General features: G+C 50.5%; 5 protein-coding genes across 5 annotated transcripts; all 5 read right to left on the reverse strand.

The window, feature by feature from the left end:
- Positions 1-4,576: 4,576 nt before the first annotated feature.
- EI97DRAFT_127262 (uncharacterized protein) lies at positions 4,577-5,359 on the reverse strand. Its single transcript, XM_033793086.1, has 3 exons — positions 5,337-5,359; positions 5,123-5,274; positions 4,577-5,068 (listed from the first exon to the last, which is right to left on the reverse strand). The coding sequence occupies exons 2-3, from the start codon at positions 5,141-5,143 to the stop codon at positions 4,748-4,750; spliced, it is 342 nt and encodes a 113-aa protein (XP_033651900.1). The 5' UTR covers positions 5,144-5,274; positions 5,337-5,359; the 3' UTR covers positions 4,577-4,747.
- A 155-nt stretch (positions 5,360-5,514) lies between these two features.
- EI97DRAFT_381469 (uncharacterized protein) lies at positions 5,515-7,465 on the reverse strand (the record flags this gene model as incomplete). Its single annotated transcript, XM_033795804.1, has 4 exons — positions 5,515-6,417; positions 6,471-6,605; positions 6,652-7,335; positions 7,418-7,465. 4 exons carry the CDS (start codon positions 7,463-7,465, stop codon positions 5,515-5,517), a joined length of 1,770 nt encoding a protein of 589 aa, XP_033651901.1.
- Positions 7,466-14,296: 6,831 nt separating this feature from the next.
- On the reverse strand, positions 14,297-17,513 carry EI97DRAFT_435209 (uncharacterized protein). The gene has a single exon (XM_033798806.1). It carries the CDS (start codon positions 17,407-17,409, stop codon positions 14,476-14,478), a length of 2,934 nt encoding a protein of 977 aa, XP_033651902.1. The 5' UTR covers positions 17,410-17,513; the 3' UTR covers positions 14,297-14,475.
- An 80-nt stretch (positions 17,514-17,593) lies between these two features.
- On the reverse strand, positions 17,594-18,109 carry EI97DRAFT_127335 (uncharacterized protein). The gene has a single exon (XM_033793088.1). The coding sequence runs from the start codon at positions 18,001-18,003 to the stop codon at positions 17,707-17,709; it is 297 nt and encodes a 98-aa protein (XP_033651903.1). The 5' UTR covers positions 18,004-18,109; the 3' UTR covers positions 17,594-17,706.
- EI97DRAFT_127334 (uncharacterized protein) lies at positions 18,110-19,191 on the reverse strand. Its single transcript, XM_033793087.1, has one exon. It carries the CDS (start codon positions 18,853-18,855, stop codon positions 18,217-18,219), a length of 639 nt encoding a protein of 212 aa, XP_033651904.1. The 5' UTR covers positions 18,856-19,191; the 3' UTR covers positions 18,110-18,216.
- Positions 19,192-19,755: the final 564 nt, after the last annotated feature.

Genomic DNA, 19,755 nt, shown 5'->3' on the forward strand with positions numbered 1-19,755 from the left:
GCAGGCACGCAGTGTTTACTGTGCGGGACAATCTTTAATAGGACCGCTCTGGATTGGCTAGACAGGCAGATAGCTTTACGAGATATACAGCAGCCACCAAGAGCCTGAATATTGTTCTGTAGCTCACTCCTATTTAGTGGAAGACCCTAATTGCACATGAGGACTCCAAACCCGTGGATCTGACCTCGTTGCACGCTTTTATCACAACACTGAGCACCTTTCTGTGCCCACGCAAGCTATAGCTCCACATAATCAAACCTAGACTGCAGAGGAAACGATCTTCTTCATCTAACGTGTTTTACAAGCGAGTCGCCAGTACAAGCGAGTCGCCAGGCCCACCAACTTCGTGCACCTCTATAGCCGTACAACTCAACCACGTTATAAGATAATATAGAGATATTAATAAAACAGATCAAGCAATATCTAAAGAATCTTTTTTGCAAGTACGTGAGTTGTGCCCAGGCTCTCTGCACTTTGTGCATCGTGCCAGAGCCTGGCGGCTAAGACCTGATTGTGCACCACCTTGACGCTGTTCATGAGCAATCTGCTCCTCAACCTCTTGCTGAGCTAGTATATCCTCTCCTGCTCCCTTTGTTAAGATTCCATGCTTCTGGATCCATTTCTTCTTGTGCTGCCTCCGTTTTATAGCTGCCTCATTAGCTCTCTCAAGGCTAGCAATCCGATCGCGCATTAGCTCAGCTGAGAGCATCATTACTTTAGCCCCCTTCTTGAGCTGATCAATCATCTCAATGATTGAGGCTGGTGATAAGCTCTTGTGCTGCCGAATGCGATCACATATTAGTGTTGATTGAGCCTCAAGCTCACGTATATTGCTTGGTGTTCGAGCCTCCCAGAGAGCCTCTACTAGGGTAGCTGGAGGAGTAGGCGTACGGAGCTACACATCAAGCTTTGACAGAACAATGTCTGGCTGGAGAGGAACTAGGCCTGTACCTCAAAAGGCTGAGCAGATGTTGGTTGATGTAAATGATTGATTAAAGGCTGCCTTGAAGGCTGGCAGAAACTCAAGCTTCGTAATGTGGTTGATGTGGTGGCGGATCAGAGCCTCAATCTCACGGCTGTATACATGCTTCAATGGTGCGAAGCAGCCAACGTCCAGAGGCTGGAACAGGTGAGATGAGTGAGCTGGCATGTACAGCATGTAGATATTATTCTCCTTGCAGAATTCTTGAAACTCAAGGGAGTGGTGGCTCTCGTGGCCATCAAGGATGAGCAGGTGATGAGCACCTACAACACGAGTCTTGGTATGAGCATTGAAGTGCTTTAGCTACTCAACTCCTAGCTCGTTGTTCGTCTAGCCATTGTCACTAACAGCGATTGCCCAGTCGCGTGGGATATCAGCTTCCTCGTACCAGGCAGAGAGATGGTGTTGGCCAGCAAAGATAATGAATGGTGGGATAGCCCAGCCAGCAGCATTGATTCCTTGGATGACCGTTACCCACTCACGATTGCCTGACTGGATAGCCTTTGGCCGGCCTCTCCTCTCTGACCCTGTTACAACGAGCTGAGTAGTGATCTTGCCCATCATAAAGCTAGCCTCATCGAAGTTGTAGACGTTCTCATCACAGATGCTATACTTGGCCTTTGTCTGCTCTACCAGCTTGAACCAGCTCTTAATTAACTTAGGATCCTCACATAGAGCCCTCTGCCTATCGTACGGCTGATTAAAATGTGTTGTAAGACTGTCTGTATGCTTGACGAAGTTGCGTGGCCAGTGGATGCCAACATGGCCTGCGCCGTGCGCAGCTAGCAGGTTGTTGGCCATATCACGTACAGCTGCATACGTAGGTGCAAATCCACATTGATCTAGATCAAGTATATTTGTAACAATCACCTCCTCTTCTAGCTCAGTGAGCTTCTTTGAGTTGGGCTGGCAATCACGTCATAGAGGCTTCTCGGCACGTCGGTCATGCAGCGTTGATCGAGGAACATTATACATTTGGGCAGCGCAGCTAGCACTTTTAATTTGTTTCTTTTCAATAGAAGAGATAGCAAGAATTAAATCTGCTTCGTGATAGCTTGATTGAGTATTATGTGGTTGAGCCATGAAGGTTGATAGTTGAGATAGTGTATGAAGTTGGTGGGCCTGGCGACTCGCTTGTACTAGCGACTCGCTTGTAAAACACGTTATAACGTGTTTAATCACCGAACCCGACAACTCACCAAACCCGACAACTCACCAAACCCGACAAAATATCTTGGCATCACCAACTCGTTGATTATTCCATTATGTCTCAACAGCGCAAGGCTTTATTAGAAGAACACAAAAGTAGACTTCAGCTTGCCCTTCAAGCCTACAATGCTAAGCAGTTTCGGAGCTATCGAGCAGCTGCTGCCACCTTCAACGTTAAGCACCATACCCTTACTGAGCACGCCAAAGGAAAGCTATTTCGACGTGATACACGACCTAATTGCCAGAAGCTCACTACAACCGAAGAAGAAACACTTGTCTGATATATTCTCGACCTCGATTCGTGAAGATTTGCACCCTGGCTGTGTGAGGTAGAAGATATGGCTAATAAATTATTGGAGGTATGTGGTGGTATGCCAGTAGGCAAATACTGGGCTAAGAGATTCGTGACGCATTCAGATCAGCTCAAGATAGCCTTCAATCGAGCAAAAGATAGACAGAAAATACTACAGGAAGATCCTGAGGTAATCAACATGTAGTTTAAACTGGTTGCAGATACCAAAGCCAAGTACGGTGTCCACAATGATGACGTCCACAACTTCAATGAGACCAGGTTCCAGATAGGTGTAATTAGGTCAATAAAGGTTGTTACAGGCTCAGAGAGACGTACAAAGCCTGAGCTCATCCAGCCAGGTGATCACGAGTGGGTTACGGTCATCCACAGTATCTGCGCTGCTGGGTATATGACCTCACCATTCATCATCTACAAAGGGTATGTCCACATCTCTGCATGGTACGAGGAGGAAGATATACCACATACTTGAGAGCTCTTAGTCTCTGAGAATGGCTGGACAAACAATATGCTTGGTCTTAAGTGGTTGAAGCACTTTGACATATATACAAAGCCACATCAAGTAGGCCAGTACAGGCTGCTTATTTTGGACGGCCATAAGAGCCATCTCAGCCAGGATTTCAAGGACTATTGCCTCGAAAACAAGATCCTCACTATCTGCATGCCACCTCACTCATCGTATATACTTCAGCCGCTTGACGTAGTCTGCTTTTCGCCGTTGAAGCAGAAGTACTCCCAATGCATACGAGACTTGGCACACTGGCGCGTCTTCCACATCAACAAGGAAGGCTTCCTCCCAGCCTTTAGGGACACATTTTTCGATATATTTACAGAGCAGAACTGTCGAAAGGCCTTTGAGGCATCAGGACTAGTTCCTAGCAACATGTAGGTAGTATTGGATCGCCTTGAAGTACGGCTGCATACCCCGCCAGCACCCCCACTACCAGAGACACCGTGGCAGTCGAAGACCCCAAGGAATACACATGAGTTTGGATCTCAATCTAAGCTTGTAAGTGACTCCTTTATGCGGTCACCTCTTACTGCTCAGGCTAGCTTCTCTCAGCTTGTAAAAGGTGCTGAACTTATGCTTCATCAAAATGCGCTTCAAGCCTCCCATATTGCAGAGCTTGAAGAGCAATTGGCAGTGATGACCAAGCGAAAGGCACGTAAAAGGAAGCGTCTTCAGCATGGTGGTACAATGAACTATGGTGTTGCAGCAGCGCAGTTAGCTGCTGAGGCATCTGCGGCGTCTCAGCGATCAAAGAAAGCTCATGGTAGTGGTGATCACAAAATAGGCCAACCAGCTCTACGGCGCTGTGGGAACTGCGGAGGAACTGGGTACAACACACGAACTTGCAAAAAGGATACAGAAGGATCTTCTGAATCTGATGTAAGCACGGCATATGCAGGCTCTCTCTTTGATAGTGATTAAAATGAAAACTCGTAACATGAGTTGGTGGTGCCAAGATATTTTGTCGGGTTTGGTGAGTTGTCGGGTTCGGTGATTAAACACGTTATGCTTTTTTTATTGTATACTCCCTCCTGCCTGCTCTCCACCGAACGCCTATCACGCCATTACTCTACTGTACAATAACGAACTGGATCTTCATGCGAGCCCATGAACAGTGTTTTGTCGAGATTATGTCCGGCGCGTGTATTCGAGTATTCGGGGATCCAGGGCACGTTGAAGCTACATTCTGTTAGTTATGATGAATGGGATTGGAAACAACATACCTCGTAAAGGCACCAGAACGACTGGCGCTCCTCAAGATCAGGGCTCAGCCTGCATGCTAACTGCCGGCACTCCGTCCGCATGTCTTGAGACACAGGAAGGCAAGAGGGCGCTGTCACGTCTCAGTAATCCGCTGTTTCTGCAAGATATTGTGGCGAATGACATGGAATAGTCGCTTCAACTCCGACGGCGTCTCACTTTAGGTGGTCATCTCGTGCAATAGATAAGTAGGATCCAAGCTTCCATAATCTCTCAATACGTTGGGTGCTCTTCTCAACAAGACGCCGGAACCGGGAAACCAATCCCCGCGGAGACAGCCGAGACGATACCTTCCTTCCTCGATGTGCCAGTTGATTCTGAGAAGATAGCCGACCAGGTGGGTGCTGAGGCCGCATGTGCAGAAGAGCAAGGCAAAGCCAGGCCTTCGAACGTTCATTGTGCAATTGCATGTTTCGCGACGTTCTCTGCGCTTCTCTAGCTTCTCCTGGACGAACATGAAACTCCATGGACGTTCCTAGGTTATATCATCGGCCTTATGGCCGACCTTTCGCAGCGTGATTCTCCAGCGCTCGAGGTCAACCCGAAGGGTCCATAGGTGCTGTTCGTTCCGAATCGCGACCGTCACGGCGTGGGGTACCTTCTGTCGGCTCGGTCCGCTGGATACAATTGTCGAGCTAAGTCCAGGTTTGACACGCGTGGCGGAGTGCATGTCCGGATCGACGGAGCTGGTACGCAAATCTGCATAACGCCATGACATATCTTGCTGGTACACACGAAGAAGGAGAGGACGAGGATCAAGCTGCGGAGGAAGCAGGCTTGCCGACTGTTCTTGATTCTGGTTGCGCTGTCAGTGAACTTGGCAAAAACCTACAGCTGGTGCTCCCCATACCTCCTCCGTTCTCCTTGACATCTTCAGAACTCTTGCAAGCAATCGAGGTAGAGGCTTTTCAACTCGCAGAGGCCGCGGGTATGAGGGTGCACAGTCAAGTACACAGTGGTGAAGGCGGTATCGGACCTGGCGCTGATTGGGCTCCAATTGGCCTCAAGTTGATTAGGTAATGAAGGCGATGCATTTTGGATGAGAGCGAACAGAACGGACACACCATTGGATAAATCTTACGACATGTGCATTACCACCTTAACAGCCCCTTCACATGTATACAAGTATATTGAGCAAATACAACTGCATGGCACGTTTATCATCAGTCTCTTCTCTGCCCGATTGGTTAGTTATGCTTTGTTCAATCAGCGTATATTAGAAGCGCCTACAACGTGGCATTATTACCGATCAACACCTTGTCTCCTCATCTGCAACCTTGCTTCCTCCCAGCTAACTTTGTTTGGTATCCAATCTGGCAGTTCTTCCCCGGCCATCCACGGTATCACTGTCTCGAAACGCGTCCTATCCGCCCTCCCAACGTTCCACGCGTCATGGACTCGATTACATTGTTCAATCACCCAATCCATCATCCTATTTGCTTTTTCCAAGTCTTCTGATACGGAAGCATACTGTAGTGTATCCTCCTCCAGGGTTTCCAACTCCTGCGTCTGCCGCTTCACAAGCCGATACCACGGACCCACCGACAACGCCAACGGACCAAGAACGCGCAAAGGCACAAGGGGTAGGGAGTTTGAGAAGAGGCCGCTATACGAAAGACATCGTACCATGGACTTGGCTGCCTGTATTTCAGCGTTTTCAACAGTGTGCAAGTCGGGCAGAGCAGCGGACGCGGAAGCCACAGGGAAGTGGCTCCATAGATTCTGAACCAAGGCAGAAATGTGGATTAAAAGGGACCAGTAGCGAATGCAGAGCAGAAGTTGTTTGAGGTCCTTGAAATGCAGGGTATCAGCGACTATGTCGCCAATCTCCGGTGCTGGAGGGTTTGTGATAGGTGTGACTTGGGTTGCGAGCAGATGCTCTATCTTGTTGGTGGGCAGGTGTGCCCAAATGGAGTTGGCCAGAGACAATGCGGACGTAAGAATGTGTGTGCTCTCTGGTTGTAGAATCGATTGGCGCACCAGACAAGCTAGCCGAGGGATCTGGATGGTGCAATGCATGATGGCCACTACCTCGAGCTGGTAGCCGGGGCATGCCACGGAGAATAACGCTGATCCGCCTGTCATGGTCAAATTGGACGAAGTGTCGAAGAAGGACGGACGGCCGTTGAACAGCGCTTCAGCAACCTTATCAAAGATTAGACACTCTCTTGTGTAATATGTCTCAAAACAGAACTTACTTCATCCAAGTAAATGCTGTCCATGAGGCTCCAATGATACTTCATATCCAGTCCTCTGGTGGAACCGATATTCAAAAGCCTAGATAGTCCTATGCAATGCGTGGTCCATGTATATGTCTCCGCAGTGACGAAGATCTGCTCTCGTCAGCGGTCAAAACACAACCAGGGATCCCGCCCTCACCTCTGCAAAAGAGTGCAGTTTTATGGCCAAGACTAGGTCATAGCTTGGCCCGCCTTGATAACGCTCCACCGCTTGCCGAAGGGTCTTCAAGGCTCGACTTCTTGATAATAAAGCCGCTCTTTGTGTAGAATAAGTGCGGTCCCTGTACGTAGCGAAACTGTTGACCACAAATTCAACGGCGGTATCAAGCACTGGGCTTGATCCTATCCGGGAAGGGATGGCTTCCATCCATGATCCAAACAGCGCACGTGAGTCTTGTTCCCATGTCCTAGGGCCAAACATACTCGCACAACGAGCTGCAAGTGGGTTCTCAAGTGGAAAATGGGACGGCACAGTGGGTACCGCGGGCGTGGAACGAGCTCTTTGTTTGCTGCTCTGCAGGTGTCTCTCCTTCTTTGGCCTTTGGCGCGTCAGTGTGAAAATCTGGAAGACGCCGTGTCCGCTGCCTAGCTCCTTCAAGGAGGTCAATTGTAACCCCTGTGGAGAGTCGTTGGACGAGTCCGAATCATAATGTGGACTGGTGGACCTGCTCGACGAGGATGACACGGGTAGTATCCCGCGCCCGACATGGCTTGAAAAGCGGGTGGGATTCTCTCGTATGAAAAGAGTCGCTCTTCCGTATGTATATGTACATGGGCGATTCTTCTTGCGGCAAGGCCCACAACCGGGTTTGGCTTCGTCACACTGGACTGGGTTAGGAAAATTTCCGAGTAGGTAGACTACCGTATTGTCGGACTGAGGAGACAACTCGAGTTTGGCATCCTACCTTCACTTTACGCATCCGGCATATATCGCATTTGCCGACTTGCGTCATCGTCGGATCTTAGACGCTTGGAATGCAGTTCGCACAGCACCATGCAGAGAGGTGGTGAACAATGGACTGGGCTGCAGCTGCAGGAACCGGTATACTCCGTGTATCTGTCGTAGTCGAAGGCGCCAGCAAAGTCGTTCCACGGTGGAATAAGAACGGAGACATGCTGCCGAGCGGCCTGCGCCTATTGCAGTTCTTATGGGATGTTGTTAGAGCCGTTCATTTTGTTTCGTGGCTGTGATGGATGGATGGAAACTGGACCCCACGCCCTGGGTATTATTCCAAGGTTTCGCATGGCACACTTAGCCGAAAATAAACAAGAACGCACGTGACTTGATGACGGTCCACTGGATTGGGATGTAGCTTGCACCTGGTTGTACTGTGATACAAGTAGACATTTGATGCTTTTTGAAGCCCCGTCTGGTCGCCAATCCTTTAGCACGGATCCTAGGTTTATTGATGTTCGGATATTCTGGCGGAGTTAAGACAACTGTGTAAGCGACCGGATACTCTTGGCAAGTGAATGTCAACCAGGGTTGGTGGACAATGCCAACCGTTGTTATTGCCAATGCTGCACATCACCCTCAGTCTCGCCACTGCTTACACTGACCATGTGGGGGCTGGTTTACTACTCACAAAGGGAAGTATTTACTGAAATGTAACTTTCATTGCTGAAATCTCCTGCCCCAGGGACGACATCTCTCTCACAGAACAGCATACCCGCCGAACGAGACCGATTAGCTACGTCCGTGATTTCCCTCCCTGCTGCGGCGACTATTCAGGAGTTACCAACCAAACTCCAAGTATGGAGACTACCTTATACATAACCTGCACGCCTAGACACTGAGTATCCTGATATTCTAAGCCGCCTCTGGGCCCTGGCTACAGGAACCACTTCCCAGAGAGGCCTGACCGCTCCCTCAAAAACTACCAATCCTACGGCGCACATGTCTGTTTGTCAAAATCACCGCCATCCAGTAGCCATTGCTACGGTTCGGAGGATAGTGAAATAGTAATTCTTCCCGGTATGTCAAGAAGAAGCAGGTTATGATCTATAGAGTTGGCTGGGGAAAGAATTCGCTTACGAGGCGTCCTTTATACACAGTACGTCAGAGTGACCAACTCTTAGAGCACAGGGCAGAGGGTATTGAACCCTGTTGGAAGGATTCAATCCCTGCATGTTCGGATACCAAAACCAATGGGGAGGAGAGAGCGCTTCTCACGTAAGCTCAATGCTAACCGTCAGAGCCATACATCTGGACTGTAGGAAATGGATAGTCGGTCGCACTTCCGCCGTGCCAACTCTGTCACTCGAGACACGACCAGATCATCGATCTGATCATACACTTTTGCCTCCCACGCAGTACCCATTCAGGTTCGGATAGGCTGTGTCTCAATCACCAGGGAGCCAGATTGGCTGGACAATATTACATGCGACTGTAAGTCCGTTGGTCTTTTTTTTCCTGCACAAGCCAAGGCCTAATCGCCGACCTACACTAGCCAGGGTACTTCTTTGTGATCCTTCTCTTTGGAACAGCCTTAACGCTTCGTTCATATCGGTGCACCGGAATATCTACTTTATACTCATGAGAAATTGCGGCTTAAGGGGCCAAGAGGGCAAGTGATTCGGATTAGAAGAAGCACGGAGATTGTGGGAACTGTTAGTCTGGGCCTGCGTTTGAGATTCCGAAGAAATAATGGAGCTCACTTACCCTAGGGTACGCTACAATACAGGCGATCGCTATAGACTTCTTGCGCCTCCCCGCTACGCTTCTCAATACTGTATACATCCGACATAGAGTATTTCAGTCGACTTCTCCTTATCCATCGAGATCAGCATAAACGCCCGACCCAACTACAACAGTATGATGCGGACAGAGTAGTCACAGCCTGAATCTTGTCCGCACGGTTTACCGTTCGTTGCTACTACTCGAACACATAACGTGAGCGGCAAGCGAGCTGATCAGGCAAGCAAGCTGATCACTCTGCCAAGGTTACACCTCTCTCAATTACTCATCTCAATGTCTCAACAACCAGATCTTGAATTGCTCCCTCGTGAGGATAGGATTATCCTTGCCATCGAAGCTATGAAATCCAATACGTCATTAAGCCAGCGATGCGCTGCTACTCTCTATGGCATTCCTCAAAGCATGCTTAGTAGCCGACACTCCGGAACAGCTGCTCGATGCAATATCCATCCTAACTCATCGAAGCTCACCAAGCACGAGGAGGAGACAATAGTCCAGTATATAAGGAAGCTTGATGCATGAGGATCTGCCCCTACGCTCGGCGATGTACGTGATATGGCTGATCAGCTGCTGGCTGCACGTGGTGGTGGGAACGCTGGAGACAAATGGGCTAGGAACCTTGTTCACCACAAACCTGAGATCAAATCTCAGATAACCAGACTTCACAATCACCAAAGAGTCAAGTGCAGTGATCTAGCTATTATTGGTCCCTGGTTTGACCTTGTACACAATACCAAAGCCAAGTACGGCATCCTGGATGAAGATACTTACAACTTCGATGAGACTGGCTTCCAGATGGGTGTGTTGGAGGGTCAGTAAAGGTGGTAACAGCATCTGAGAGATGACTGAAACCACTGCAGATTCAACCTGGGGACCATGAATGGGCAACATTGATTGCTGCTATCAATGCTAGGGGCTGGCCACTTCTGCTCTTTCTGATCTTCAAGGCAAAGCACCACGACCAAGCCTGGTACCACAACCCTAAGGGTTGGAGGATAGGTATCAGTGATAATGGCTAGACAACAAATGAGCTTGGTTTAGCCTGGTTACAGCACTTTATTGAGCATACTCAGGCTCGGACAGTAGGTAGTCACAGGCTGCTGATTCTTGATGGCCATGAGAGCCACAAGTCACTTGCTTTCCAGGAACTGTGTAAGGAGAACAAGATTATCACCCTTTGCATGCCTCCACATGCCTCCCATATCCTACAGCCACTTGATGTAGGGTGTTTTGCTCCCTTAAAGCAAGCATACAAGAAGGAGGTCAATGTCTTAGCAAACTGCTACATCAACCATATCGACAAGAAAGCCTTCCTAACTGCTTTTTCTGGGGTTTTTGATAAGGCTTTTTCAGAGAAAAACATTATATCAAGCTTCAGAGCAACTGGTTTAGTTCCACACAGTCCAGAGGTGGTGCTATCAAAACTTGAAGCGAAGCCTTGTATGCCATCACCAGCTTTATCAGGCCCTGTCTGGCAATCTAAAATACCAAGCAATGCAGTTGAGATAGATGCTCAATCAATGCTTATCTTTAACTGGATTTGAAGACACCGGAGCTCCTCACCAGCATCGATTATTGAGATGGTGAGGCAGTTTAAAAAAGGGGCAGAATTGATGGTGCATTCGCAGGCATTAATGGCTGCCAGGATCACGAAACTTGAGCTAGCCTACCAGGCAGCTTCTGAACGTAAAAAGCATAAGAAGAAACAGATTCAAAAAGGAGGGACCCTATCGCAGGCAGAAGCAGAGACGATAGTAGCTCAGAAGAATGCTGAGGCTCAGCTTGAGGCAGAGAGGCATGAGGAGAGGGAGGAAGCAGGTGCTGGTGTATGGGGTATTCGACGCTGTAAGATGTGTGGTGAGCCAGGGTACAACAAGCGTACATGCAAAAAAGATGCAGTAGATGTAGAGAATTAATTTGAGCTATTGTAAGCTGCAATAGCTTGTTGTAACGTTGAGATATTTAGATTTGGAGGTAGAGCACTGTATTTAGTGATCAGCTCGCTCGCCCGATCAGCTCGCATTGCCGCTCACGTTAACAATCTACAGATAATATTAAAGGGCAACCTTCAGTCATCTTTCTTCCACAGTCATCTCAAACTGAAGCTCCAACAGCTCGCACTCATCTGCAGTCTCCCGCGTCCGGCGTTCGAATGACCTGGTTGGGGTCAGATGTTCAAATCGTCTAGTTCTTACCTCATGTAAACAGCAGTCTAGCCCTTCCATATAATCGTAAAAGGTTCTTCTTCGGGGCACCACCTCCGGGCTCTCTGACAGTCTGCCGACCAATATTGAACTCATCGTCCACTCCTACATTCCCATCGCACGCCCCCTCCCATCGGTCTCGTCCCCAAGTTGGCTTCCTGGCACCGGCCCGATAGTTCGTTACTCATGGGCGTAGTGGCTTGAAGTAGCTTCTTCGCACTTGAGCAATTGAACGACAAAAGTTGATTCCACCAAAAGGTCGATGTCGACTCATGATACTGGGCGGCGAAGGAATCGGAGTGGGACGCGGGAAATCATCTAGAGCGCTTGGAGACGAACGTCCATCTCCCCTCTGAGCCAAGTGGTTCCCGGAAGCCGGCCAAATCGCAGATGATGGGGGGCATTCTCCGAGTAAGGAAACCGTGGAGGCGAAACTTTGGAAGATATAATGAGCGCTTAGGATTGGCCCTGGACGAATAGTGTGGCACCGCTCTCTGTCTGTTCATGTACTACGCGGTTTTAGCTGAGCTAGAGAACCGAGGGAGGAATCAGAAGATGCGCGAGGCGTTTATGCTTGTGCCGCATTCGGATACGAGTAACCTGTTACCGGCCGGAGTGTAAGTTGTACTCGATCGGGTTCAATCGTTTCTTTGGAGTTGGACTCTGCAGAATGGTGGTTTCTGGTGGCATAGTCTTCAGAATATTACTGCCCGTCATATTGTTGGTGCCATCACGGTGCACGTCTTAGAGTAAGTGGCCAGCTCGGTAGTCAATACAATCTATTATCCACCAGCTCTCGACCTCAACTTGCGGGCACCCCGCGCACAAACCCACGTCTTGCCCTCTTCCTCCCATTCGTAGTATCTAAATCCCTCTCAGTGCCTTCCCTCACTGAATCCCAATTGGCTCCCTGTTCCACCAGCACCGAACACATCCCCTGTGACGGAACCTGGAGTTTTTGCAAATCCTACCCAGCATCGGGTACGGCGAGCTCACCATGTCTGCGGTGATGTGCTTCTGCCTGCAGCGGGAGCACCAACAGACAACACACTCTCCAATCATGTTGACGCCGGGGATCGCCGGCATGGTGGTGCGTTGGTAGGTGGCCGTCTCGAGGCTTTGGGTGGCGGGGATGGATACGGCGGGGGGAATGTGGTAGATAGTGTATGTGATTCTGAGAAATGCGTGGGGCGAGATGAGGCTGGTGAGGGTGCTGGTGATGCGGAGCTGTTTCTGTATGAGGAGATGGGGCTTTATGTGTGTTTTGTTGGCTTGCCCTTGGTATTGCGGGTGCCTTTTGGGGGGTAGTCGCGGCGTGGATACTCAAAGTACGAGGTGCTTGTAGCAGTATACACAGATAGGCGGGCAGCGCGGTTCAACCGAGGATTGGTAGTGGGTGATGTTGAGGTGGGTGAACGAAGCTGGCAGGCGCGTAAACAAGCGTTGGCGTCAGTGCTGGTCACTTCCCCGTTTGCAACTCCCAATATGCGAGCACTTCAGTGTTGTTCGTCTACCGAAAATGCTGAGAATACTTTTCTGGTCTACATAAGTCACTGTTCCCTGGCTTGTATCTGTGGAGAACAAGGCTAACTAGTACAACAGGAAAAGTTGTGGCACCGGCCATAACTTTTGCTTCCTTTTTGGGCTCGAGTGACTCAGAAGGGCGCCGGTTCAAGTCTGACCGTGGCCGTTGTGTGAAGGGCCGGTGAAGGGATTTATTGCTTGCCTTTTTTGGCACCAGTACACAAGGTAATACCACGAGTTGTAACCCAGCCCTACAAGAACACTATACGTGCGCTTGTGCTTCAACTATAACTCCCATTTTTTCAGGCCCCATTAAGCAAATACCTTCCGTCATGGTTAAGCCCCGCTCTCGTTGAGGTACCTTTTACGCCATCCTCATGAGGGTTGTGCCGCAAAGGCAGAACCGTTTTCATTGCCCATCAAGCATTTGAGCTATCATGCGATCTTATCCAAAATTAAGTAGCCGAGCCTGACTATGTTATAGTTGGCGAAAATGCTCTGTGACCTACCGCAGGGGCGCTCTGAGTGCCTGGATGGTAAAAGGTTGACCAGTCAGGAGAATAGATGTGCGCTACTGCTCCAACTCCGTATACTTGAATCTCATGAGTACCGCATATTCCTCACTCTACCTAATTGATCCGCTGCTCGCCGGCTACATGGGACCTGCAGACGTGAAAATTGGCTCAGATGTTGCTATGCGCACCGCCATCACTCGGAGCGCTTGCATGAAGTGGAAAGTATTGAAGGAGATGCCGCATATTCAGAGTAATCGCTGCGCGTTCCATACGGCTTAACTACCCTCGCTGTGCTCTTCTCATTAGTGTAACTGTCAGGATGCGTCTCTTCCTGCTACGGATCGGAAACACTCCAAGCTAATGCAAAAGCAAGAATCGGAAAATCCTTCAGATTTTCACCTGCCGTTCTTACTTCCGCCAACATGGATGCACGAGAACGGAAGTCCTCGATAACTTGTCTTCAGGATTATCCTGGAGTAAGCCAGATGCACACGTACTTTATTGAATGTTGCAGTATAGTCCATTGTACAAATTTGCGAAAGCGCACCCAACAAAATGTCCACTCCGCGTATTCTAACTCCGTCCCATGTCCCCCATTCCTTCACGTGAGTAAAAGCACGAAATCTCACCGAGGAACCCCACGTGGAATTCCCAAGTTCTGCCGAACCTTGGGTGAAATAGAGTCACGTGAACGGAAGCCACCTGCAGGAGGGTGAAAGAGTTGATCACGTGAACATGGACTGCACTACAGGACTCGAATGTCGAGATTTGCGGAGCAATGATGATCCCATCCACATGGATCACACGTACTTGATCAAGCATGCACGAAAATTCGCAGTTTACGGTAGTTTATGGTTCATTATTCATGACTTGGAGCGCCCACTTGTATGGCTACTTTTGAGCGCGTTCCATTTATCCAAGCTTCATAGCACGAGCGGCGTCCGAATGATGCCACCGCAATACCCCTTTGGAAATCCAAGCCAAAGGGCTCGACACACAAAAAGTACCCCTCCATTGGGCCCTCAGTATTGCCCTTTCGGCAGCCCAACCTTCCCTTTATTATCCCTAGAAGCACAGCAAACACTATGCTCCTCACACCAAGCCCTTACCATATACGTCTCCAACTCCTTCTCCACGACCAGAACCTGATCACCACCCTCTTCCACGCTGAGAGCCTCACCTCCACGTTTCTTAATCTCCTTGTTCCAAGCCTTGATCTGCTTCTGGGTTGCCCGTCTGTGTGCTCGAATGGAGGTATGTGCATTCAGATACGCTGTGAAGTCCTCGACGATGATGGGGTCATACATCAGCATCTTCTCGTACCAGGATGGGTTGTTAGGATCCTCGGTAGGCGGGATGCTGCGGATATGAGATGTGATGAGGCGGAAGATTGATGGCTTGATGTTGGCCCACTCCAGCTGTGATGTAGCCACATGGTATATTCGCTCCAGTGGAACTTCCATGTTTTCAGCCGGCCGGTTGAGCACGAGTGGTAATGAAGGATACTCTTGGAGCGGCTTTCTTCTAGGCGGAGTGGGACTGAGGGCTTCATCATCTTCAGAGTCCAAGATCTCCTCTACTTGAGCGTAGCGCCCCCGAGACTTTGGGGGTGTGATTGGTGGACGGGATTGTGAGTTTAGCCTTGACTCTAGGGTACTCGGTATGTTGTGGCTTGGGCCATGCTTCTGCAGCACTGTCGATGCTGGCTTCAAAGAGGGGCTGGGCCGCTTCTTCAGGGGCGCATCAAGTTTAGTAGGGGGGTCGATTGTGGCGTCTTTGGATTTGGCAAATGGTTGTGGAGGTATGATATCATCTATATCCAGAAAGCTCGAAGACTCCGGTTGATGTGAAGGAGGTGGATCAGAAAAGGCGTCAAGGTCGTCGATTGTCGGTTTGGTGGGTGGAGCTTCTTCGTTGCTCTCATCATGGTAGTGCGGGGGATTCTTAGGTTTGGTTGCCAGGGGCATTGGAGAGAGGCAGTGATCTATATCGGCAAAAGAGGAGTCGCGTGTGCCATCCATGAGAAGAGGAATATCCTGCGTACGGTCGGGTTCAGGCATGTAGACAGGCTCATGTTCCTCTAGAAGCAAACCGTCTTCGTCTCTGGCACCAGCAGTCCATAACCTGCGGTTGCCTTTGATCTTTTCAAGCTGAGGCATAAACATTAACCGAGTGATAGCATCGGGTACGTACTCAGAGGGGGCGAGGTCATTCTCGGAAGCCGATAGCGCTTGTTGTATCTGACGGATCATTGTGGGAGACTCCTCGAGCGCAAGCTGACTCGAGGTACCGAATAGGACATCTTGGTTGTTCAGCCGCGATAATGCAGATGCTGGACTTAGCAGCTTGTCGGCTGCCATCTTTGGCTTTGCACCGGACTTTGAAGGCTTGCCTTTCTTGGCACCCCTTTTGGATGGTTTGGACGACCGCCCCACCAAGGCCGCTTTGTTTCCAGCCGGGCCCGGAGGTAAAGCATCGTTCAAAGGCACAGATGCAGTATTCGTTCGAATGCCGAAAACGCCGTCACCATCCGTTGACTCGGTAGGCAGATCTTCAGGAGCGTACTGGCCTGTTACAAGGTCTGTTATAGTTCGGGCTTTCTTCTTGGGAGCCTTCCCTTTGCCTGGAGGAGAGGGGTCTCGAGCGACTGGACCGTTGCCGGGAACATCTAGGAGTTCCACTCTTCGTCTCTTCATCCTAGAATGACCTTCTAATGGTGTGTCTTTAGCCAAGGCAGGTTGTCGCGCTTGGGTTTCTTCAGCAAAGGCAAAGTTGGAGAGCATAGAGGTGAACGGCGCAGAGGGAGGTGCCGCTGGATGTGGGGGCTCCTTGGCAGCAGAGTCTGTGAAAGATAAGTCGTCGAAAGTGTCTTTAACGGGCGTCCAATCACGTCTGCGAGCAACTGCCTCATCGATATGTGATTTATTGTCATTGAGCGGATCCTGATGCCTTATGCCACTGTTGTTCTGAGACGGGCTCCCTGGCACATCCCATATCCTCGAATCATGCTCTTCTCGCTTCTTGTGGACCTGCAGAGGAAAATGGGACGAAACAGACCCAGTAGTCTTCTTCTTTGTCGCCGCTGCTCTTAATCTTCCCTTTGCTGTGTTGCCAGACACATTCGTCGTCTCTGCTAGTATCATTGTTTCCAGGCTTGTCGGCGTAGCTTTCTTCGAGCGCGTCTTCTTTGCCCCTACCACTATTGCTGCTTTCGACAGTCCCACAGAATCGATGTTAGGTAGCAAGCCCAGAGGTTGTAAGGATGCGTTGTCGTCGAAGTAAGAAGACGTGGTGGTAGCGGATTTCGCAGGCGCTCCCGAAAGGGGTTTCTCGTTATCGGTAGCTCTTGTTTTTCTCGTCCTACCCTTTGTCGGAGCCGGTTTGAGAGTAAGAGCTGTAGGTTCGCACACCGGCGTAATACTATTTGCCGATGCTGTTGTCCTGGATGTACAAGATGCACCCAATGCTCCCGCATAGTCTCCTGTGCTGCCTCCGCTGCTGTCTGCCTTCGCCTTGCGGACGCCGGGTTTCTTCAACGTCCGGTCTGCATCGCCAGCTGTAGATTGCGTCTTACTGCTTCGCTTTCTGGGCTTCTTGGGACCCTCATTTGCTGTTCCCCCATTCTCCCTCGATACACCGGAAGATTTCGCATTCCGGATGCCTTCAAGCTCGCCTTCATCGTCTAGCGTCAGTTGCTTTGACTTGAGCAGACTGGCTGCTGTCGCGAATCCGATCGATGCTCCGCATGGTACAGGGGCGGCTCGTGAGCCTCGCTTCAACGCGCCCGCTGGCTTTCTCGGGGAGGTCTGGAGCTGCTGAGGCGATAGAGGCGCATAGGCGGACATGCGGACGCGTTGTGGGGAGCTTGGGGGACTTTCATGGGGCTTGGCAGCGCCGGCCCCAGCACCGCTCGTGAGGGGAGACGAGGAAAGAATGACAATATCAAACTTCGTCATTCCGGACCTACGTGGCCTTGCAGGCCGTACGAGGGCCGTCCTGGCACAGAAGAGGTAGGTGCGTGGGAGAATTGTGGTTGTGTGGTTGTCCGGGTGGTTGTGTTGTGTTGGGGGAGTCGCAGTTGACGCCACAGTCAACACCAGCTAGAGAAGCTCAGCGCTTTCTCTCACGGACCCCTCCTCCTGCACCACAATCACAACCACCCTACTCCCGGCCACCACACCGCACCACCCTCTGTTCGCCATGAGACGGAGAGGAAATGCTTTTCTTCCTTCCATCGTTATTACCCTTCGCTCTTATCTGAAAGCGCCATGGCTTCCCGCGCCGGACATGCCGCCCTCGACGATCAGTTTCAGACATTGGTCTCCAGCTCCTCTACGCAGCTGGCTCATGGGAAGCTCAATGGGACGCATTCCAAATGGTTTCTGAAGCTTCTCTCTCGCTGCAGCGATGGCGTATCGAGCTCCGATGATGGTTGTGATGCCGCTCAGGGATGTGTTGCTTATGCTAGCGAAGCAGCCTTTTCCCTCCTCCATCACCACCACCACCACCAGACAGCAGCGGCAGCGACGCCGATATCTTTGAGCTGACATCGAGCCCGACGCTCATGGCCACATGGCCCGGCGGCGGCAAGCACGTACTGATTCTGGACATCTCATGCTCGTCTTCTCACTCGGCTCCAGGGGCAAGGACTGGACTTCACCCTTTCCAAGCCCGTCGGCAGCAACAACGATCCGAGTCTAGCAGGATGAAGGCAATCTTCAGAGGACATAGATCGTATCTGACGACATATATACGCCTTTTGATCAACGGGCGTTGTCCTCGAAGCCCCTCTCACACTGCCGTCCTCGTCGAACCTTGGAACCGGGGCTTTGACCGATCACGTGACACCATGATATCCCGTCGAGGGTTTGAATAACCGAATCACACCTGCATCCGTCGAACCGTCTGGATACCATGGCTCCCATGAGAAAGAAGGGTAACTCGGCCGATGCTATACCTCGTGCGAGTACTGGCAGGGTATGAAGCGACACGAAGCGGCGTTTGGTTGCGGGTGGTATATACCCGTCGCAATCGAAGTCGGGCCATGGTGAAAATAGGACATACGCACTTCCCACATTGGCGCATGTAACATATCGCTGCTGGCACAATCCGGACTGTCGTTGATTACTTCCGCCGTTGCAGACGAGATGTGGATGGGATACAAGGCGCCCTGGCACACGGAGGAGACCGTTTGAATCCGCGAGTGTGCCAACCCGCCTTCCAAGAAAACATCGAAGTGGACTTGCATTGCTTAAGTTCCACAACATAGATCGGGTGCGCGGTTGCAGATATCCTGGCAGCACATGGCTTCTCCATTCCCGGGAACTCGATAGCTCTTCCAACTGAACGATGTGCATCCGGCCAACCATGTGCACAATATCCCATGGTTCCCGAACGCACATGCATAGAAAGTCAGGCTGTCTAGGACTATTCGCTGACGCAGAATTCCTTTGCAGGCCAGGGTCAGCCTTCGTCCTGTCGAGTTTTCCCCAGACTCCTTGGACCGAGTTCCATGAAGGCAGCGGTGTACTTGATCATCCGATTCCGCAATGATTTCGGAAGCATACCGGAAGTCCCACTGGTGGCCAACACGCGATAGACTCCATGTGAGGCCAAGAGAATCTGCATTTGGGTAGGCTGAGGGTTAACACCAAATCTCAAAGTGGATCTTGCTGGCACACGCTCACCTACTTCAACTAGAACTGCATGAGCCCATCACCGATGCCATGGCGAACGTGACAACGCCTCATTTCTGGTCATGTCATGGCTAGCGATTGCCTTTCGATCCTTGAAAGTATTCTTTTCCGGAAACCGTGAACCTCAATCGCTAGGATCGGAAAAGGAATACCCAAGAGGCATTTTGAAGTCCGAGACGATGTAGCGGAGTGACAGCGGAATACCATCCACGATACACTCGGTGACGATATTCGCCAACTCTTTCGCATCTGCTAGCGTCAAGTCGTCGGCAGTAGGATATCACAGTTGGCATGAGCTATGCGGAGCAGCCACTCATCGCAAGCCCTTAAACCCCTTAGATCGTTGCAAGAGATAGATGAGGTACACGGATGGTCCTGTCAGAACGATCTTACGAGATGGACTGCTCTGCGTGCGGATGTTCCCGTATCCACCCTCAGTTGGTAAGGCGCCTTAAGGGGTCGTATGGATGCGCATAACGGCTTACCCACGATCATAACAGTCTGTGGGGTCTTTCTGCGATGGCCAGATATCTCCTCAACGTCAGCCTGCTGCGATATGCTGACGCGGGATGAGGGACACCACACTCCGAGCACATTGTCAAGCAT

Source organism: Westerdykella ornata (genome assembly GCF_010094085.1).
Source record: "Westerdykella ornata strain CBS 379.55 unplaced genomic scaffold EI97scaffold_20, whole genome shotgun sequence".
NCBI classification, from domain to species: domain Eukaryota; kingdom Fungi; phylum Ascomycota; class Dothideomycetes; order Pleosporales; family Sporormiaceae; genus Westerdykella; species Westerdykella ornata.